The sequence below is a fragment of the Procambarus clarkii genome, chromosome 9, assembly GCF_040958095.1.
Source record: "Procambarus clarkii isolate CNS0578487 chromosome 9, FALCON_Pclarkii_2.0, whole genome shotgun sequence".
Classification (NCBI taxonomy): domain Eukaryota; kingdom Metazoa; phylum Arthropoda; class Malacostraca; order Decapoda; family Cambaridae; genus Procambarus; species Procambarus clarkii.
In genome coordinates, this window is record NC_091158.1 from 10,936,794 (window position 1) to 10,955,057 (window position 18,264).

Sequence of the window (18,264 nt, forward strand, 5' to 3'; positions counted from 1 at the left end):
ACCCATTTGAGTCTCCAACTAGCAGCTCCCTGATTCCTCCCCCCTCCCTCCAAGTTTGTTGGTTCTTCACTGAGTTGTTCATCAGCTCCAAAACTAAAATGGAGAATCAGATGAGGAATGGGGTCGGGTCGTTTGGTGGTGGTAATCCGTACTAATGAGTTTCGAGCTCCGAGTTTCAAGTGAATACCGTTCTCTGTGTGAATCTTTTGTATAGTTGTTTGCTAGTCTCTAGGCTTTATTTTCAGTGAACCCTTCAGTTGTCTGTATAGCTTCTTTAACTTTCTGGAGATTTTTTTTGTAGTGGGGCGGCAGTGTCACCCCACTCCCTGTTACGCTGAGGGATGGCTAGGTTCTGGCTCTGGTCTCTGGTAGACTAAACAGAACTTCTGTGACTGATTTGATCTTTTATTATGGAGCAATCTCAGCAGGACAGCTTCATGAAGCTACATGGGCTCCTCAAGAGAGATGTTTCAATACATTCAGTGCTGATTTTTTTTTTTTTGGTGTACCTGTATTTCATCTAGCTTGTTCATGGTTTTCTTCTACCAAGCAAACTACTGTGCATATAACTATGTACTATACAACAAGGCACTTCTAGACAAAACAGTCTATTACCATAAACATATATGACCAAACATAAAAATCTGTTAATAATGGATAGCTCCCATCTCTGTTTATAGTTTGACAAATATTTGGTCATCACAGATAACCAAAGTTGTTTTAACTGACCCTTAATGATCATCGAAAGTAGTTTTTCTGGGCCAGTCTATAAGCAGTAAATATATATAACAAAAAATAGAGGAAGTTCTACAATAACCAGTTTCTAAAATGAGTCTCTGAGCATTAATAACAGCCAAGCATCCAAGTACATGTATTGGAAGGAAAAGAAAGTTAATGTTATGGTACTGAGGAGGGAGATAGGAAAATACCCTATGATAGATTTAGTCACAGTAACAAAATGCTAGGAAAATGTCGATAAATATTTTACGCTTTGTGTAAGAACATTGCGTTAACATTCCATTTTCTGAAATTACAAATATTGTAGTAATTGTTCACTCTGTTCAGTATTCAACAATAATGAGTATGACACCTTTCTCACCATGTTTTTAACATTACAGCCCCAGAGCTTCTGAAGTGCCTGAAACTTGGTATCCAAGTTTGTGGATGTCTTGAGGTCTTTGTCAGTGCTACTGGAAGTCTTCACCTGTAACACAAAAATTTAATATAATGTGATACAACTTACACATAACTTATATAACCTCAGTCAAGGAGCTTACTGTCTTTTATACACCCCAGAAATGGTTTTCTGTCATTTTTTGGCAGTAGTGCAGCTTTCATCAGTCACCTGTGACAGCATGAGTGTATGAAACTATAAAGGAGGGATACCTCTTTATCCAACTTCAGGATGCTTTTCTTGCCTGTACTTGCAGATCACTTGATAATCTACTCCATTTTCTCCATCTCCACACTGCATTTTAATATACAGTACTGCATGTCATTTCTTAATTCAGCCTTTTTTCAACTACAGTATGTAATTTTAATTTTATACTAGTCTTCTATTTTAATACATATGTGTTAACCGAGGGAAGCCCCTCATTCTTTCCAACCATACCAGTTTCCCAGTGCAAGTTAGTGGCCACTGCTTCACTTTAGTATTACTGTACCCAAACAAACTTTTGGGATTTTAAAACATATCTTTCATGTGCTCTTTTAACAGAGACAGGAAAATGTTTTTAACTAAGTATGTGAAATATCTGGATAAGATCTCTACATTTAGTCACTTCTTTGAAAAAAGAGAATATACATTGCTTCAAAAATATGGTCATTTTTATTATGATTACCTTTTTTTAAGATCGAAAAGTACAATAAATTACATTATTGCATTAATATTTAACATTGATACTAGGAGGAGAATGTATTCAGTATTATCCAGATGTTAATGTCTGCACCTGTGTAAATAAATCTTGTTAGCAAACAAAAACCTAGCTTTTCAATATAAAGCGGATATATAATGAGAATGGTTTATTTACATATCAGATGAGATAGCATTTGAATAGTCAGTGATATGTGATGAAATTTTATTTGTCACCATTGTATCTCAAAGTAGTACAGGGCATGCCGAGTCTCCCATGATGTTAATTTTTTAGGACACACAGCTTCACTAAATCTTATATCTGTTAATTGTTCATTGATCGCTTATGCTTTACTCACTGTTTCCCTTAATTTTACTATCCCTACAACCTGGTCTCTGATGAAACTTGTTGGCCAGTAACCCAGTTACCTGCCTATTGGTGCTGGGAGTTACAGCTCCGATACAGGAACTGCCTCTCTAATCTGGGATGTGTTTTAGGAATGTATTAAGTTCTATTTTGAAAACAGTTAGGGATATGTTAGTAATGCCTCCTAAAAAAAAAATTTGAATACAGTACTGACAAAGAGAAGTCAAAAGCCCTTCATGTTTATGAAGACTACCCCTTAATTTTTCTTCATTCTCATTTCTTTATACAAATAACTGATAACTGTCTTAAGACATGTTATTGCCTAATCAGTGTGCAAAAGTCTTTGTCAGGTTTCAAATGCTCTATTATAAGTCTCTTGATATTGATAGATGGCTACAATAGCTGCAGAGCATTTTACAAGAGGCTACTATCATTAGGAGAAAATGAACATAAATCTAGACTTCAAAAGAAAGTGGAGCAGTATAATGGGTGTTTAAAATAACTGTAATAGTAAAAAAGGCCGGAGATGCGAGGTGTGAATAACCAGCCCATCTTCCTGTTTTGGTAGTACTTAGAGTAACGATGAGGACCATAGTATATACACCGATGCACAACGAAATTATAAAGTAGAAATCTGAACCATTGAGTTGGACAAACCGGAAAATATTTTTTACTTGTGTTGCTTTGGCAAACAAAACTACCCTAACCTCCCTAGGCCTAATATGCAATATCTGAGGCCTAATATGCGATATCTGAGGCCTAATATAGTACATGTATGTGCTATACTAGGCCTAGGAATATTTAAGTCTGTGTTTTAGCTTCATTATTTTAAAAGAATTCCTAACTAGTCAGTATACTACTATCTAAAAGCTAAGTACGTATGAATTAGTGAGTATTGATGATCATCACAATAGGTACTCTCTGAACAGGAGGATGGGCTGGAATAATAGAGAACCTCAGATAAACTGGAAATAATAACTTGGTAGTTTTGAAAGGAGCATATGCAGATGCCTGAAAAATTTGAAAGAGAAAGCAGAGGATTACTCAAGAGGTCTCATGATGACTTAAAGAGTATATATTACATGTTTGAGGATAATGTTCAAATTGGGCTACCTATAGCATCATGTAATAAGATGCTCAACTCTCTTTTTTCTACACAATCATATAAATTTGCTATTGTTCTCCAATTACCTTTCTTATTTGTCCTTACTTGTTCCATTCTATCCATTCTAGTTCCTGTATTTCCACATCTCAACTTGAATACTCTCACCCTTAACACACATTTTTAGTGCAAGTCATTGGCATCAGGGAATGTAATAGCCAAACCAGCTTATTTAATCATCCAGGGTGTCACTTATCACCAATCAATGCCTTAAGTCTATATGGATACAAACTAGGAAATCTTAACCAGTGTCCTCTTGAGTTGACACGTTACAAAAATGACGTACTAAATTACCAGAATATAATCTAACCGATGACCCACGAATAGGAAACATGACAGCCTGTCAATTCTCTGAGCTGTTCTACCCACAATTACCTTATTTCTGTCTTGTTGATTACTCCTTTCTTAGAAGCAATAGTTTAATGCACACTGCTGTTTTTCTACAGCAGGAGACAATCATACAGTCAGGACACTATGTGAATAATTTTCTAATCATTTAATGTTGTACAAAATAAAAATTTCATTAAATTTTGAATGACCAGGAATTATTTACTCATTAACACAAAAATAAATATAAAAAATACTCAAATCTCATGTGATGGAACTGCATAAAGTTGAAAAACTGATCTCAGAGATCTCAGAGTCCAGGAATGTGACGTTGACGTAAATGAAACACAGTACTGTGCTGTATATGAAAGCCTCCATTTTTTGTTCATGCTGAGCTGGCATAATAATGTATTGTTCAACAGCAAATTACTGATTATCCTTGGTAAAGTACAACCAGTGTGTATGCCTCTCTTTAAATGTACTAATTTTAAAATATATGAATAAACAAACTACATAAATTGGTTACTTACACCCACCTCCAAAGGGCGGTAGTCTGCACGTGTCTCCATTGAAAGAAAAGCATATTTCTTGTCTGCATTTTTGTCAGAGGAGGATTCAGTTGCTCGTAGAGGTAGTGGCCTATGTGTCTTGATTGTCATGCCTATAAAAAAATATAAATCATAACTGAATAATTTACAAAACATAAATACTAATCCAAACAGTTAATATGGAAACTTACCTGCCTTGTCTTTATTCTAGAAAGAAGGTTTGAATAGCCGATGAAAGTTGTTACATAATTTAAGAAATCTATGTGCATATGAATTTTTAGTGCCAAAATGGAATGGGCATTAGGAGACAAGGTACAATAAGGCATTCATCAACAAGGGCTACAAAAACAGACTAAAGTTTTACATACACTATTTACAATGTGAGTTTTTTCACATTTTAATTTACCTAAAGCTTAGAAATGTTTCCTTATACACCCTTTCATCACTAGGAGAAAACTTTTGAATCAATGTGTGGAATCAAAGTCACGTACTGGCTCAACCACGGGGCACGAGATCAAATCCACACACTGCTCCAAAAATTTTATCATAGATATATCATGTTACTGTGATGTCATTGTTCTTCATCACAAAATATGCACTAGGTTTAATGCAATATATCATTAATGCTACAACTAAAAGAACATGTTAAGTACATACTGCCTAAATATTTTACTCATAAAGTGCTAAACTATCTTTAAACTTACCTGTCTTCATTGACATTAAAACTGGTCCTTTCGTAGTGCCAGAGAACCACTCCTCTGCTGTTAGTGCTGGCGTGGGGGAAGCCGTGTCAGGGTACAAGTCTGGCTGGAACTGATCGCTCTGAAGAATCAAGTTCATGATGTTATTGCAAATTGACCTTCCTGCGTCTATTGATTACTATAATTTCTGGATTTAATATGTCTGGTAAAATCAAGATCAGTTTTTGAAGAATAGCAACTGGAATACAGATTTATATAATACAAATAATAATTACATACATGCAGTGTTGTATCATAAGAAATATGTCGCTTTAATACGCAAAATTATATTTGAAAGATACGGAATACTATTACTTAAAAGATGTTCAGTATCCAATTCCAACAAACTTGATAACCCAAAAATTTATATTACCAGATCCAGTAATGTTTACTACAGTCATACCAAGTTAACACACCTGCATTTTGATGATACATCTGTTACAAACCAGCTGTTCACCATTCTTAAACTGATATACCTTATGGTAATTTGAATATGGTAATTTGCATACTAGCAAATCAGGTTAATTAAAGGCAGTACTAAGTGAAATACAGTATGCAAATTCAGCATCCTGTACAGTATATGTAAATTTATCTAGGAAGGTGAAATGAAGCTGTATGCAGATTAATTGAGGCTATATATATATATATTGTTTAATTTGCATAGGAATTCATAGGTAGTTGTTTTAAATTTGCATGCAAATTTCTAGGTCTGGAATTGTTTATTACTTTGCAAACATTAATTGTGAGACTCAAGAAAGAGTATAGGATAATTAAGAATATGGAATAATATGAGTGTGAAACAGCTTATTTTTGTCTGGACCAAAAAGAGGGACTGGTTAGGAGATTCATGTATTCACCTAGTTGTGCTTGCAGGGTTGAGCTCTGCTCTTTTGTACACAGTCAACTGTCTCTCAACTGTCAATCAATTAACTGTTACTAACTACTAATTCCCCCCCCCCCCCCCAGGGAGTCTGACAGTTGGGTGGACAGCGCTTTGGATTCGTAGTTCTGAGGTTCCAGGTTCGATCCCCAGTAGAGGCGGAGACAAAATGGGTAAAATGTTTCTTTCACCCTGATGCCCCCCATTACCTAGCAGTAAATAGGTACCTCGTAGTTAGACAGCTGCTACGGGCTGCTTCCTGGGGGGGGGGGGGGTTTATGTAACAAAAAGGAGGCCATGGGGACACTAAGCCCCGAAATCATTTGAAGATATAAGCTCAAATTAGCACCATTCCTTCCCTCCCCGTCCCATCTCAAATTCTAATCCTGACCCCTTCCCAGTGCTATATAGTCGTAATGGCTTGGCGCTCTCTCCTGATAGTTCCCTTCCCTTCAAGATAACCCCTTTCCCCCCACTCACACACACACATAGGGATGACCACTGGAGTTATAACTGTCTCCAGCTCCAGCCCACATTCATCAGAATTCCTTTTTTGAGAAGGTGGTGGAGGCCAAAACCGTCAGTAATTTCAAAGCGTTATATGACAAAGAGTGCTGGGAAGACTGGACACCACGAGTGTAGCTCTCATCGGTAATTACACTTAAGTAATTACACCCCCCCCCCCCCAGGAAGCAGCCCGTAACAGCTGTCTAACTCCCAGGTACCTATTTACTGTTAGGTAACAGGATCATCAGGGCGAAAGAAACTGCCTATTTTGTTTCTCACCAGTGCCGGGAATCAAACCCCAGTCCACAGGATTACGCGTCCAGCATGCTGTCCACTCAATCACCAGCACCCCTGTGTTAGGTAAGCAGTGTTACCAGTTTGATCTTGATGTTTACAGAGCACTAGTTGTGTGGAATGCTCGACTAAGATAATTACCAAGTTTAGGAAATTGCTGTGATGTAAGATTATTCTTTATTCATACTAGGAAATTGTTGTAATAATATGTAGCGAAACTTTAAAAGATTATGTTCAGGAGAAAACCTGTTTGTAGCTGGCAATTAAGAGATATGGCAACAAATTTCAGGAGAAAACCTGTTTGTAGCTGGCAGTTAAGAGATATGGCAACAAATTAAGTTCTGATTTTGCTAGAAGATTCATTCCAAATTATTGTACCTAAATTAAGACATTGTATAACTTGCCATTATTTGTTGAGCGTTATAGTTTTAGATTGAGGTTATAGCATAACTTATAAATAACAGCTTGGGCAAAATATTGTAGTTAAGTCATTTTATTTGCTAGAAGTTAGCTTGTCTGGCGATGTAATCAAAAGCACGCCCCAAGTTCGCTGTTTTCAAAATCAGTGGGGTGTTGACTTTTAGATCAGGACATACCATGTCACTCACCTAGTTTCTACCTTAAGTATTGCTATTTTGTTCTACTTTAGTACTGAGTTCACTGAAGGTTCATAGTAATTAGTGCAATCAATCCATTAAGACATATCAGAGTGTCATTAGATATTCATTTACTGTATATGTAGTGTTAATATATTTTAAGTACTGTACTGTATAGCCACAGTTTCATGAACAATACCCAGGCTGAAATAATTACTGATGTTGTATGTGGGAATTTAATGATTTTACATGTGTTTTGGTCTTGGCCATCCTGTTGACTTGAATAGTCTGAGTTGTGGTTAACCCAGTGAAGTAATACTTGTTTTCTCTTTGTGCAATAGATTTGTAGTTTTTCCAAGTGATTGTAATATCCTGTGTCTCACAATTTTCCTTTGGATGGCAGTCTTTAATTAACATGAGCATTCAGCCAACTGCTGAATTGGGGCGAGGCCTGTAATGGGGACATTTTGACCACAGTAATTACTAAGATGTATCAGGATCCAAAATATTTACAAGTTTTCATTCAATTTTTCTTAACATCCTGATATATTGTATAGTGTAACCTCAAAAGTCAGAACCTCATTATAATAGAAATCATTGAAAATCTGGAAAGATTTGACTACTAGGCTAATATTCAGCGCACTCAGGAAGATCACCTGAGACCTTAATGGCAGCCAATAATTGTGTTGAAGCTACCTAGCTACAAACTATCTCCTACATCAACTCCCACCAGGTGACAGTACTAGTTACCACAACCTTGGTGAAGTAGGTGGCCACCCTCACTTTGTGATTTTCATCCAAAAGCAAAATATGCTGTCATGCTGAGACCATTTCAGTTGACTGGTGATTTTTTAAACTTTGCCTTTTGCATGGGGTTCCATGCTTTAGTGTTCACTTCATAGTATGGTGCCCAGTTGTGTTATTTCAAACCCTTGAGATACTTCAGCTTCAGTTTTAGGTTTGTCATTCTAACGTTGAATGTTAGGAATGGTCACCAGAAATATGGCCTTAGAAATTATTTGATAACAACTCTAACTTGGTAACTATATTTATAATGCCTTTGCAACTTTTTTCCAGGTTGAGGCCTTAATGACTGTCATATGTACACTAATCTATTCTACTCTTTGTGCTACCCTTGCCTTTCCCTGCATGTATCAAGAATAGAAGTTCAATGAGCACATTCTGAGAACATTTACCGTAGGAGTGTTAACTAGGGTTTGGTTGGTTTTACTCTCATGCTTCAGGACAGTACAGTGGTGCCTCGATTAACAAATTTAATCCTGTTCCTGGCACCGAGCTTATCACATGTGGAAAACTTGTTTGCGAAACAACAACAACACTGTCTTCAGAGATGTCCGAGAACCAGCAGGAACGCTCAGTAATCTAGCGAAAGCTCGTCAGCCAAGACAAATTTTCTGCGAGTGGCTTGCTCGTAACTGAAGTCGCTCATCACTTGAGGTTCCACTGTACTGTATTTGTATCTATAATAAACTGGAACTAGTGGGAACTCCCATTGAAAGTTTAAATAATAGTCTAGCTGCTCAATTCAATAAAAACTAGTCTTTTTACAAGTAGTTTGTCAAACTCACAAACTGTAAAATTAATAATTCTAGAAGAAACAAATAAAAGTATATTGAGATATATACTGTGCTCTCAATATAAAAAATGTTCCAATGGTATCAAATGTAACAGCAAGTCCAAGAAAATTGATCATAACACATCTCCTGAACAAGTATTTAGTAATCATCATGCATGTTAAAAGAAAAGGTCTTACTAAAGTCCCCCCCCCCTCAAAAAAAAAAAAATATGATACAACCAAGAAATAGTGTTATATCCTATGTTTAGAATTAAATATTTAGACATTACATGCTGTTAGAGTAATAAACCATATACACACCTTCCTGGGTACGATCATGGAGATAGGCTCACAGATGGCTTTGGTAGCATACAGCTTGTAGAAGCGAAATATTTCACACTGTGACACTTTGCACCCTCTTTTAGGCATCACCCCAAAGCCACGCTGTGCATACACATTATCCAAGAAATCTTAGTACACACTCCATATTGTTATTTCACAATCATCAATGTTAATGTTAAAATCGGGTGGCAGTGACACTAATTACATACAGAGAGGGAACCTTGTAAGAATTAAATGTGCTATACAAATTACTGATAGTTTGAATATGTTCCTAAACCTGTCAAAATTGTTCAGTACAGTGAAAAACTATAGTATCCAGGATACAAAACCCGGAGCCTCAGAAACATTCAGAATTTACCTGTGCAGTTCAAAATGATTTTGCCAAATATTTACTGTACTGTATTTACATAATATAAATATGTATATCTATGTATATAAACTGTACAAATGAATACAGTATCTCTGTGTGTGCTTGTGATAATACAAAGTTAGGTAATATGTACATTATGTAATATAATAATTCATCCTAATAATATTACTAGAAGTAGTTTAAGAAAAAACTTAACACACAAAACTGGAAATTGATTATGTGTAGCTTTTAAATTAAATTATTTGTTAGATTCCAATAGCAATAATGACAATATTATTGGTTTATAATCCAATTTCTTGATATCAATTAAACCAGTAAATACAATAGAAAGTATACATATTACTATGACCACTTGTGTAGTCACATACATCTCTAACAGCTTCAGCAGGCAAAGGAAGGCTAAATGAAAGAAAAATATATTTTGTCTAGTTATGATACCTTACCTGAGGTTCCCCTGATATGTACTGACTGAGAAAGTGGCAGTAAGGAGGACTATCAGTGATTTCATAATAACGGATATTGCCATCACCCTGAGAGGAAAATCATATTCATTACTAAATATCTAATTTGTAAACCCATTCATAATGTTCCATACAGTAATTATCATATATTATTCCAATATATATATAACAGATGCTGAACATCATGACCCACCTTTCCAGCAACAAAAACAACTCTTGTATCATGATCATAAAACGGTGTCAGGACACCTGAAGATGAATCAATGGTATCCAGTCGAAGAGGTGTGTTCAAGCTTTTTTCGTCCCATACTCCATACTGCCGGTCACTGAAACGGCTGAACCCAGTGGTGAACACTAGCCCAGTGTCTCCACAATAGACTGCTTTGCAAGCCTTAGAACCTTCATGACATACACCTTCCTGCAAATTATAGATTTAGTTTTCAATACTTTCATCAGAACAAGAGACAAGAAACAAGCCAAATCTATGATTGTCTAGCTACCAGTGTCCTTTGTCTAATGAAGAAATATGGCATGAAGTCATACTTTGGAATCAAAGGAACCAAATATAGTTTGAAATACACTGTGTGGAAGGAAGTGCTATAAATCAGCTGCTTGTGATGTTCAGGAATTCTATCATGCAGGAGGTTCTACATTTGGTAGCTGTACAGTAAAGTTTTGTATATCAAGCTTTAGTGGGGCTTGAATAGGTGCACAAGAGTGAAGCAATTATTTCCTGAAAACCATTTTTGTTTAAGGTAACCCCCACACCTAACCCTTTAACTGTGCATCACAACCAAGGTTGTATAACCAGTGGTGTGCATTGCATCCAGGGTCGTACTTTGGTTCTGCATAAGATTTAAATCTCCTGCATATAAATGGAGCTCACATTTGCTTTCTCAGGCCTCCAGTAAACAGATGTTATCTTGGAAAACATCATGAGCCCAGGATGAAACTCCACAACAGTTGACTAACTCCTGGGTACCTATTTACTGTTAGGTGAACAGAGGCATTAGGTGAGAAGGAATGTGGCCAACCATTTCTGTCCTGCCCAGGATTCAAATCTCGGATTCCCAATTGTGAGTCGAGAATGAACCCAAATATATTTCCAAGAACCCCCCCCCCCCCCAAAAAAAGTAAGATATTTCACTGATAGAAGAAACTGCATGGGAGTGACTCAGTTACTGGCTGGATACAAATCTGAGGGCACAGGCAAAACTTGTAATAAAGCCTTGGTCTCAAAATAGAAATGCAATTAAACATAAACTAAGAAAAGATGTGGCTGTGATAACAATGAGAAATTGTAAACATGGCTCTAATACAGTATAGTATATGAATACAGAAATATGCTTGTAAGGTTAACATTCTTTATTAGGGAAAGAAACTAAATAAGATACCATACTCTTTCTCTCATGTCAAAATGATTTTATCCAGATCAATAAACACACACACACAGATGCGCACTACGTCATTAACAATTTGTGGAGCAGAGGTGAGAACACAAGACACCATAGACAAAAATAGCAACAATCAATAAGGCCTCCAGTCCCAGCTCTCCTGATTTGTCATAATAAGTAACTTGGAGCTGCCAGTAATTTTAGCTTGGGAAATGCATTAGATCAAGTCAAGGTCATGACATTGTCTTTTCATTTTTCACACCAACTTTAGTTAATAACTAAAGATGAAATATAAATGCATACTGTAGTTTATACAGTAGAAAATAAAAATTATTTATATAAACATGAGAAAGAATGCATAATAAGTTTTAAACAATATATTAGATCACAATTATATCTTCCAAGCCTCAAATAAAATATTATAACTTACAATAATTAAACAAGATATGGTTTGATCACATGAAGGTAATCAAGATAGGTATCCCTGGGTCACAGTATCTTATGATACAAATAGGGTGGTGTAATGAGTACAAGGTTATGTACTGAGTAGAGGATGGTGTTATGAGTACAGGATGGTGTTATGAGTACAGGATGGTGTAATGAGTACAGGGTGGTGTAATGTGTGTAGAATGGTGAAATACGTACAAGGTTTGTACCTGAATTAAGAGGACTAAGCTACTAGGACAGGCTAAGAGAACTCAACACAACCTAGTAACCCTACAAGTTACACAAAGATACACTCTGTAAACTAAGAGAAAAATACTGTACATCAGTGGAAACTGGTAACCAAACTGAGTTGTGTAAACATAAGGAGATACATTACTCAGAATTAGAAAAGACAGTCAACAAGTAAAATGCTTTGAAAGAAGATGCCATGGATGCCACTTTAATTCATGACTTCCAAAGTAAATATGAAACAGAGTATGAACATAAGGTAAATATGAAACAGAGTATGAACATAAGGAGTTTTATTAATGTACCAAGCTCAAAATTCTATGATGCCTAAAGAGTAAACCTCATTCCTCTATTACTGATATATGAGCAGTAGAGGTAATGCTATGAGGTGTTGAGGATGTAAATGAAGTAAGACAACTTTGCATAAAAGTACATTGCTATAATGCTCAAGACCACTAGATCTAGTTGTAATATCATGGAAGTGTGGAGGAGGAAGCTGAAGACACCCCTAGATGTAGTCATGGAAATGTGGAGAAGAATGATGTCACAATATAAGAAACATATATAAATATCAACAATAAGAGAAACATATATAAATATCAACAATAAGAGAAACATATATAAATATCATTCTATTACTGTGGTAGCAACTCCAATGAGAAATGTAGGGAACATTTCTAAAATACCTTTGAGAATGTACATTTTCTAAGCAAGTTTCTTCAATACCAGTAATAATTTCACTACCACTTACCAAAAATAAATACCAGTAGAGAAGGATACTGAAAAAAAACTGAGCACATCATAATTGAGAGAGAGAAGAGACCAAATCTGCAGTAGAAGAATTCAGAGGAAAATTTCCTCACCTGCAAAAGCTTGCCAGAACGAGGGTCAATAATTCGCAGACGTTTATCCCTGCTAGTTGTAGCTAGTCGTGAGCCATCGCGGTTTAGGGAGAGACTATAAATTACATCTGAGTGAAGGTCAATTGTTTGCATAAGAGCAGCTCGTCTAGTGTCCCAAACAAGTATCTGTAATAAACCATAATAATAATACAATATTTTCACAAAAAGATAATTTGACATCTTGGGGAAAAAAAATAAGTGAATTTCAAATTTGTCAAAAGTACTGTAATATATTTCCATCAATAACCTACCTGGTAATCATAACCTCCAGAAAACAAAACATTCTCAGCTGTTGGATGCCATTCCACTATAGACACACGTCTCTGGTGACCCTGCAGATCAGCCAATGGTTCTGTAACATTAACTTTTAGCCCACCATCAGGAATATGCCATAACTTGATAGTGCAATCATCAGCACCCGAAGCAATAAGGTTATCATTGAAGGGGCACCATTTGAGATCCAAAACTGGTCCGGCATGACCTGTTACTTTTGGGGTGTTCACATCTATGCGGCCAGTCTGTCAGGAAAAGCGTTAAAGCAGTACAGTATTACAAACTCATGGTATCAAAGCTGGCAATTTAAAATCATTATGAAAACATTCATTACCAAAAGTTCAATATGCAACTGTTGGAAATTCTAAGTTTGGATACATATGCAAAGCTAACCTTGTCCAAGGGAAGCACAATGAAAGCCCCGCCACCAGCCACTTCCACTGCAATGGCAACAAACTTGGGGTTGGCAGCACAAGCTGCTGTATCATGGGCCTTCTGGGTGATGAGGACATTCTCATAGCAGCTCTCCTTTCTGGAACCTTTGCCATATACATGTCGAAATTTGGAAGACCGTATGCCTCTGAATGTATTCTGTTAAGGTAGCAGTATAAAGAAAGTGTTAAAATGAGCCTTGTCAAAATTTATTTATTTGAATGTCTTAATGTTCCTATTAATTAATAATAATTAATGGAATGCTTTAAAATAAAATAAAATATTAGAATAATGGAAATCTGATTACTCTTCTGTGTGACTAGTCACCTCCACACTATATAAAACTCTTCACTTCACTTTAAATAAAATTTACTGATATTCAATCTGATTCACATGGATTCATCTGAATCAATCTACCTAGAGCAAAGAGGTTATTGAATGTGTGTGTATATACAGTGGTACTTCGAATAATGAATTTAATCCATACTGGCTCCGTGCTCGTCATGTGAAATGCTCGTCTTTCAAAACGAATTTCTACATTTAACATATTGGAAATAAAAATAATCCGTTCCACTACAGAAAAACATCAATATGACATTCAATTTTTTAAATAATGGAGCATCCTACCTGATATACACTAAACGAATCATTATGACATGTGTCCATTTTTTCAAATTTTTTCAATTTTTTTTTTCATTTTTTTATTGCAAAAAGTTTGTTCGGTGTTTGTCAAGTAGGCTGCTCCATGTTTCTTTAAAAAAAAAATCAAAATCTGAAAAACCGACAAATGCCATAAAGGTTTGTTCAGTGTTTGTCAGGTAGGAAGCTCCATTATGACAATCTTTCTTTGTTTCAAATATGTTCAATTTGTTTTGTATTTTTTCATTTACGTATTAATAACGGAGCAGCCTACCTGACAGGCACTGAACGAACCTTTATGGCATTTGTCCGTTTTTCAAATTTGTTGATTTTTTTTTTTTGAGCAGCCTACCTGACAAACATCGAACGAACCTTTTTGACATTTGTTCTTTTTTCAAATTTTTTCATTTTTTTATTGTACAAAAGAGAGTCAATGCTTTACAACATCACAGTAGTTACCCCTTTACATCCAAGCATCATTAGCATCTTTAAACAAAACAAAAAAGTTATTTGCATCGTTGGAGGCGTCTGTGAATGTGCGAGAAGCAGCAGGAACGCATCATGTGGTCATGTGGTTTTCTCGTTAATCAAACGAGCGCTCGTCAATCAAGACATTGTCGGCGACCGGCGAGCTCGTTATTCAAAATGCTCGTAAATTAAGACGCTCGTCATTCGAAGTTCCACTGTATATATATACAGTGGGGCCTCGAATTACGATGGTAATCCGTTCCCAGAGATGGATCGTAAGTCGAGATATTGTAAGTCGAAGCGATTTTTCCCAAAAGAAATAAAGGGAATTGAATTAATCTGTTCCCCACCCTCCAAAATATTAACTTACAAATACATTTTATACTGGATACAATATTTTTTCTAACTACTATACAGTAAATATGTTTATCTTACCTTTATGGAGGATTCATGATGTGTATGGAAGATGGTGAGGAGGGGGGAGGAGGAGAGGAGTTACTGTTTTGAAGGCAAGTCCCCTTCCATTATCACATCAGGCAGTGATGACTTCTCTGGGGTACACACTCTCCTACGTTTTGCCTGCATACCAATAGGACCTAGGTTGTGATTCACTGCTTGTTTGTCTCACTGGTTGATACCTGGTTGATGGGGTTCTGGGAGTTACTTCTACTCCCCAAGCCCGGCCCGAGGCCAGGCTCGACTTGTGAGTCTGGTCCACCAGGCTGTTGCTTGGAGCGGCCCGCAGGGCCACATACCCACCACAGCATCACTCGTTCCAGGGATTTTCTTTAAAAGGTCTTCATGCAATTTCCTTGCTTTTTCACAAATGATGGCCTCTGAAACTCTATTACCTGCTAACTCCTTGCTGTGTATCCAAATTAATAATAACTGTTCAACATCCTCGAGTGCTTGTATTCTATGTTTCGTGATTATTGATATGCCTTTTGCCAGGCGCCAGAACCAGGAACAGCTCCAAGCGCCCCCACATCATCCAAGAGCCAGTCCGAAGACAGCTCGAGGAGGGAAAAGAAACACAAGGCCAAAGCCAAAAGGCCCCAGGCGCGCAAGTCCTCAGCACCAGCGCCGCCGAACGGGAGGGAACCTGCACATGGAGATGAATGACACCAACATCCCAGTAAAGGGCAGGAGCAAACAAGCACTCATTGAGGTGCTCTAGGTCGCCCCCCAGGAAAACCTGCAACACCGTTGAAGCCTCCCGCCACTCAAGCATGCGGGAACATCAGGAGGAGTGCCAGGCCTCCAAGGTAAAGACAGGACTATCCGCCAGCCAGGACGACTCCAGAACCTAGTAACGGAGCCAGAAAGGGAACAAAGTCTCAAACCTGAAAGCCGAGGGATCCATTGCCGAGGCATAATCGGGGTCACGCAGGAGGGTTGCCGCAAGGGCCACCCCCATCACAGCAGGTTGGATGCAATAAACCAAAGACCTCCGGAAGGATGGAACCGAAGCACCCGGGGGAACATGGAACTGAACCAGGGAAGGGGCAGACACCAAGTCCAACTTGTATGCAGAGGGGGGGAAAAGAAAACCCCACTCCTTGTAACAGTAAGCCCCGCTCAGAGGGCAGAAAAACCCAGGCGGGGTCCAGCGGGGCCCAAGGCCTCCAAGTCAGCCCCTCCCCAGCTCCAAGGTCCCCCTCCGCAGGACCCGGGGCTGAGTCCTCCCCCCAAGCACCGACCCTACCAGACAAGGCCGGCACAGCCATAGAAGCCGGACAGAAGGGGCGCACTGTCAGACCCAGAGGCTTCGGCCGGGGGAGTAGACTCAAATGCCTGTCGCCACACCGGAAGGGGCATCCCCAGAAGCTGCCCGAGTCTCAAGACCAACGAACCCCTGCCCCGACTCCGAAACCCTTAGATGTTTCGGGGCCGGAAGCAGGGGAGGGGGACCAGAATGAACAACAGGAGGGGAAGGATGAGGAGGTGCGGACTGAACCAGGGTCGATGCAACCCCCACCTCCAAGGTCCCTATAAGCAAAATGGGGCAGTCGCGGGGCATCCGGGTGAGCAACCAACCGAGCGCGTTGCAACAAACGAAACCTAGAATGCATCGCTTGTGCAGCCTGTACCTGAAGAAGATCATCCGCAGATTGGGTAAATTGAGTCACCAGCAAGCAGCAAAACTCACAGGACTCAGGATCGAAAGTGTCACCGACCCAACAGGCAGCGTGACAGAGGCAAAAACCGTGAGGGTTGCCCTGAGACAAGGGGACCGAACAACCCTCAAACTCGCATGAAGCGAGGGGGGACCCGGGGTCACATCCATCAGACCCATGCGTCCCCTAGGGGATTCCCAGGGTCCTGAGCATTTACTATAAGAGGACTCACGCTCAGGTAAACCCAGGCAGAGTACTGCTAACCGGCGCCCAAAACTACCAAACAAACTGTCTACAGCTGAACCCCAGGGATGTGTACGCTCACAGGGACCTAACAGGGGGCACCACCAAGTATCAGGATGAGGCCAAACACCAGTGGCAAGTAGGGCAGAACCCCCTACCAAGGCAAAAACAAAACAAACCCCGCAAGAGGACAACGTACCCCAACAAACAGAACTGGCCGCTGTGATTGGTGACAACAAGCTGCACAGCACCCTGCACCCCTTAACCAGTGCAAAACTGCCTCCTACCCTAAGGTAAACTAGGGAGACAAAACACCCAAGTACCCAAAGGGTGGCCAAAAAACCGAGCAGTTAAACGGATCCACAGATGCAGATCCCAAGGAACCTGTGGAAGGTAACCCCAAGCTCCAAGGGCAGTACTTACAGGGAACCTAGGGAAGGGAACCCTAGGTGCATGCAGCCCGAGTACTGAAGAGTAACTCCTGGCTCTCGCACCCCTGGAGAACAGCCGCTACACACAAGGCACAGCGCCGTAAAAGTCTGGAGCCAGAGCACACAACCGCTGCCTATAGCATCAGCCTCAAGAACTGAGGTGTGGATCGCCGGCGCAGTAAGTCTGGGGCTCCCCCATCCCCCTCCCGGGGAGGGGGGAACTGCTGCAGACAGCGGCGTGGCAACGGGTGACGTCACACTAGTTTGCTCGTTTTTGTTTCGGGAGTTCTATCCACTTGTTCGGCTTTTGGTAGCAATATTTTCACCAGAATAGGGGTTTGTTTTGGGATGCTTACCTTTTTGGGTGCCTGACCCGGTCGATGACAGACATAGAATACTTCCAACCACACAGGGGCTTCTATAGGCCATTGCTCCCCTTGCCTCTCTGAGGGGGGCCAGGTTCTGGCCATGGTCCCCAGTAGGCCCAAAGAACTCCATACACATGACTGATGTCAAAGTCTGACATTAGCATATCAGCCTGGATAGCTCCGGAGAGCCGTAGGGGCTTCCCCCAGAGAAATATGACAAAGTTGGTGTGACGAGTGACAGGTATAATATTACTGTACTGCAGGTGCACACCTGGGTTGTGTGCTGGTAGCTTAGTTTTC

The 18,264-nt window shown here is 39.1% G+C and overlaps 2 protein-coding genes across 8 annotated transcripts in view; one reads left to right on the forward strand and one right to left on the reverse strand.

Moving 5' to 3' along the window:
- The window catches only part of LOC123766240 (uncharacterized), a 208,907-nt gene that overhangs the window by 72,022 nt on the left and 118,621 nt on the right, over nucleotides 1-18,264 (forward strand). The gene's annotated exons all lie outside the window — the stretch shown is intronic.
- LOC123766245 (coronin-1A) overlaps nucleotides 1-18,264 on the reverse strand; it is a 112,364-nt gene that overhangs the window by 33,461 nt on the left and 60,639 nt on the right. For 5 of the 7 annotated variants that reach the window (XM_069321138.1, XM_045755278.2, XM_045755284.2 and 2 more), the window contains 9 exons: nucleotides 13,660-13,857; nucleotides 13,245-13,511; nucleotides 12,955-13,119; nucleotides 10,216-10,440; nucleotides 10,005-10,091; nucleotides 9,171-9,293; nucleotides 4,961-5,078; nucleotides 4,239-4,369; nucleotides 1,100-1,204 (listed from right to left, as the gene is read on the reverse strand). In XM_069321138.1, the coding sequence (XP_069177239.1) occupies nucleotides 1,100-1,204; nucleotides 4,239-4,369; nucleotides 4,961-5,078; nucleotides 9,171-9,293; nucleotides 10,005-10,091; nucleotides 10,216-10,440; nucleotides 12,955-13,119; nucleotides 13,245-13,511; nucleotides 13,660-13,857 (1,419 nt within the window). The remainder of the gene's footprint in view (nucleotides 1-1,099; nucleotides 1,205-4,238; nucleotides 4,370-4,960; nucleotides 5,079-9,170; nucleotides 9,294-10,004; nucleotides 10,092-10,215; nucleotides 10,441-12,954; nucleotides 13,120-13,244; nucleotides 13,512-13,659; nucleotides 13,858-18,264) is intronic. The other 2 variants (XM_069321134.1, XM_069321137.1) reach the window with 1 other exon arrangement.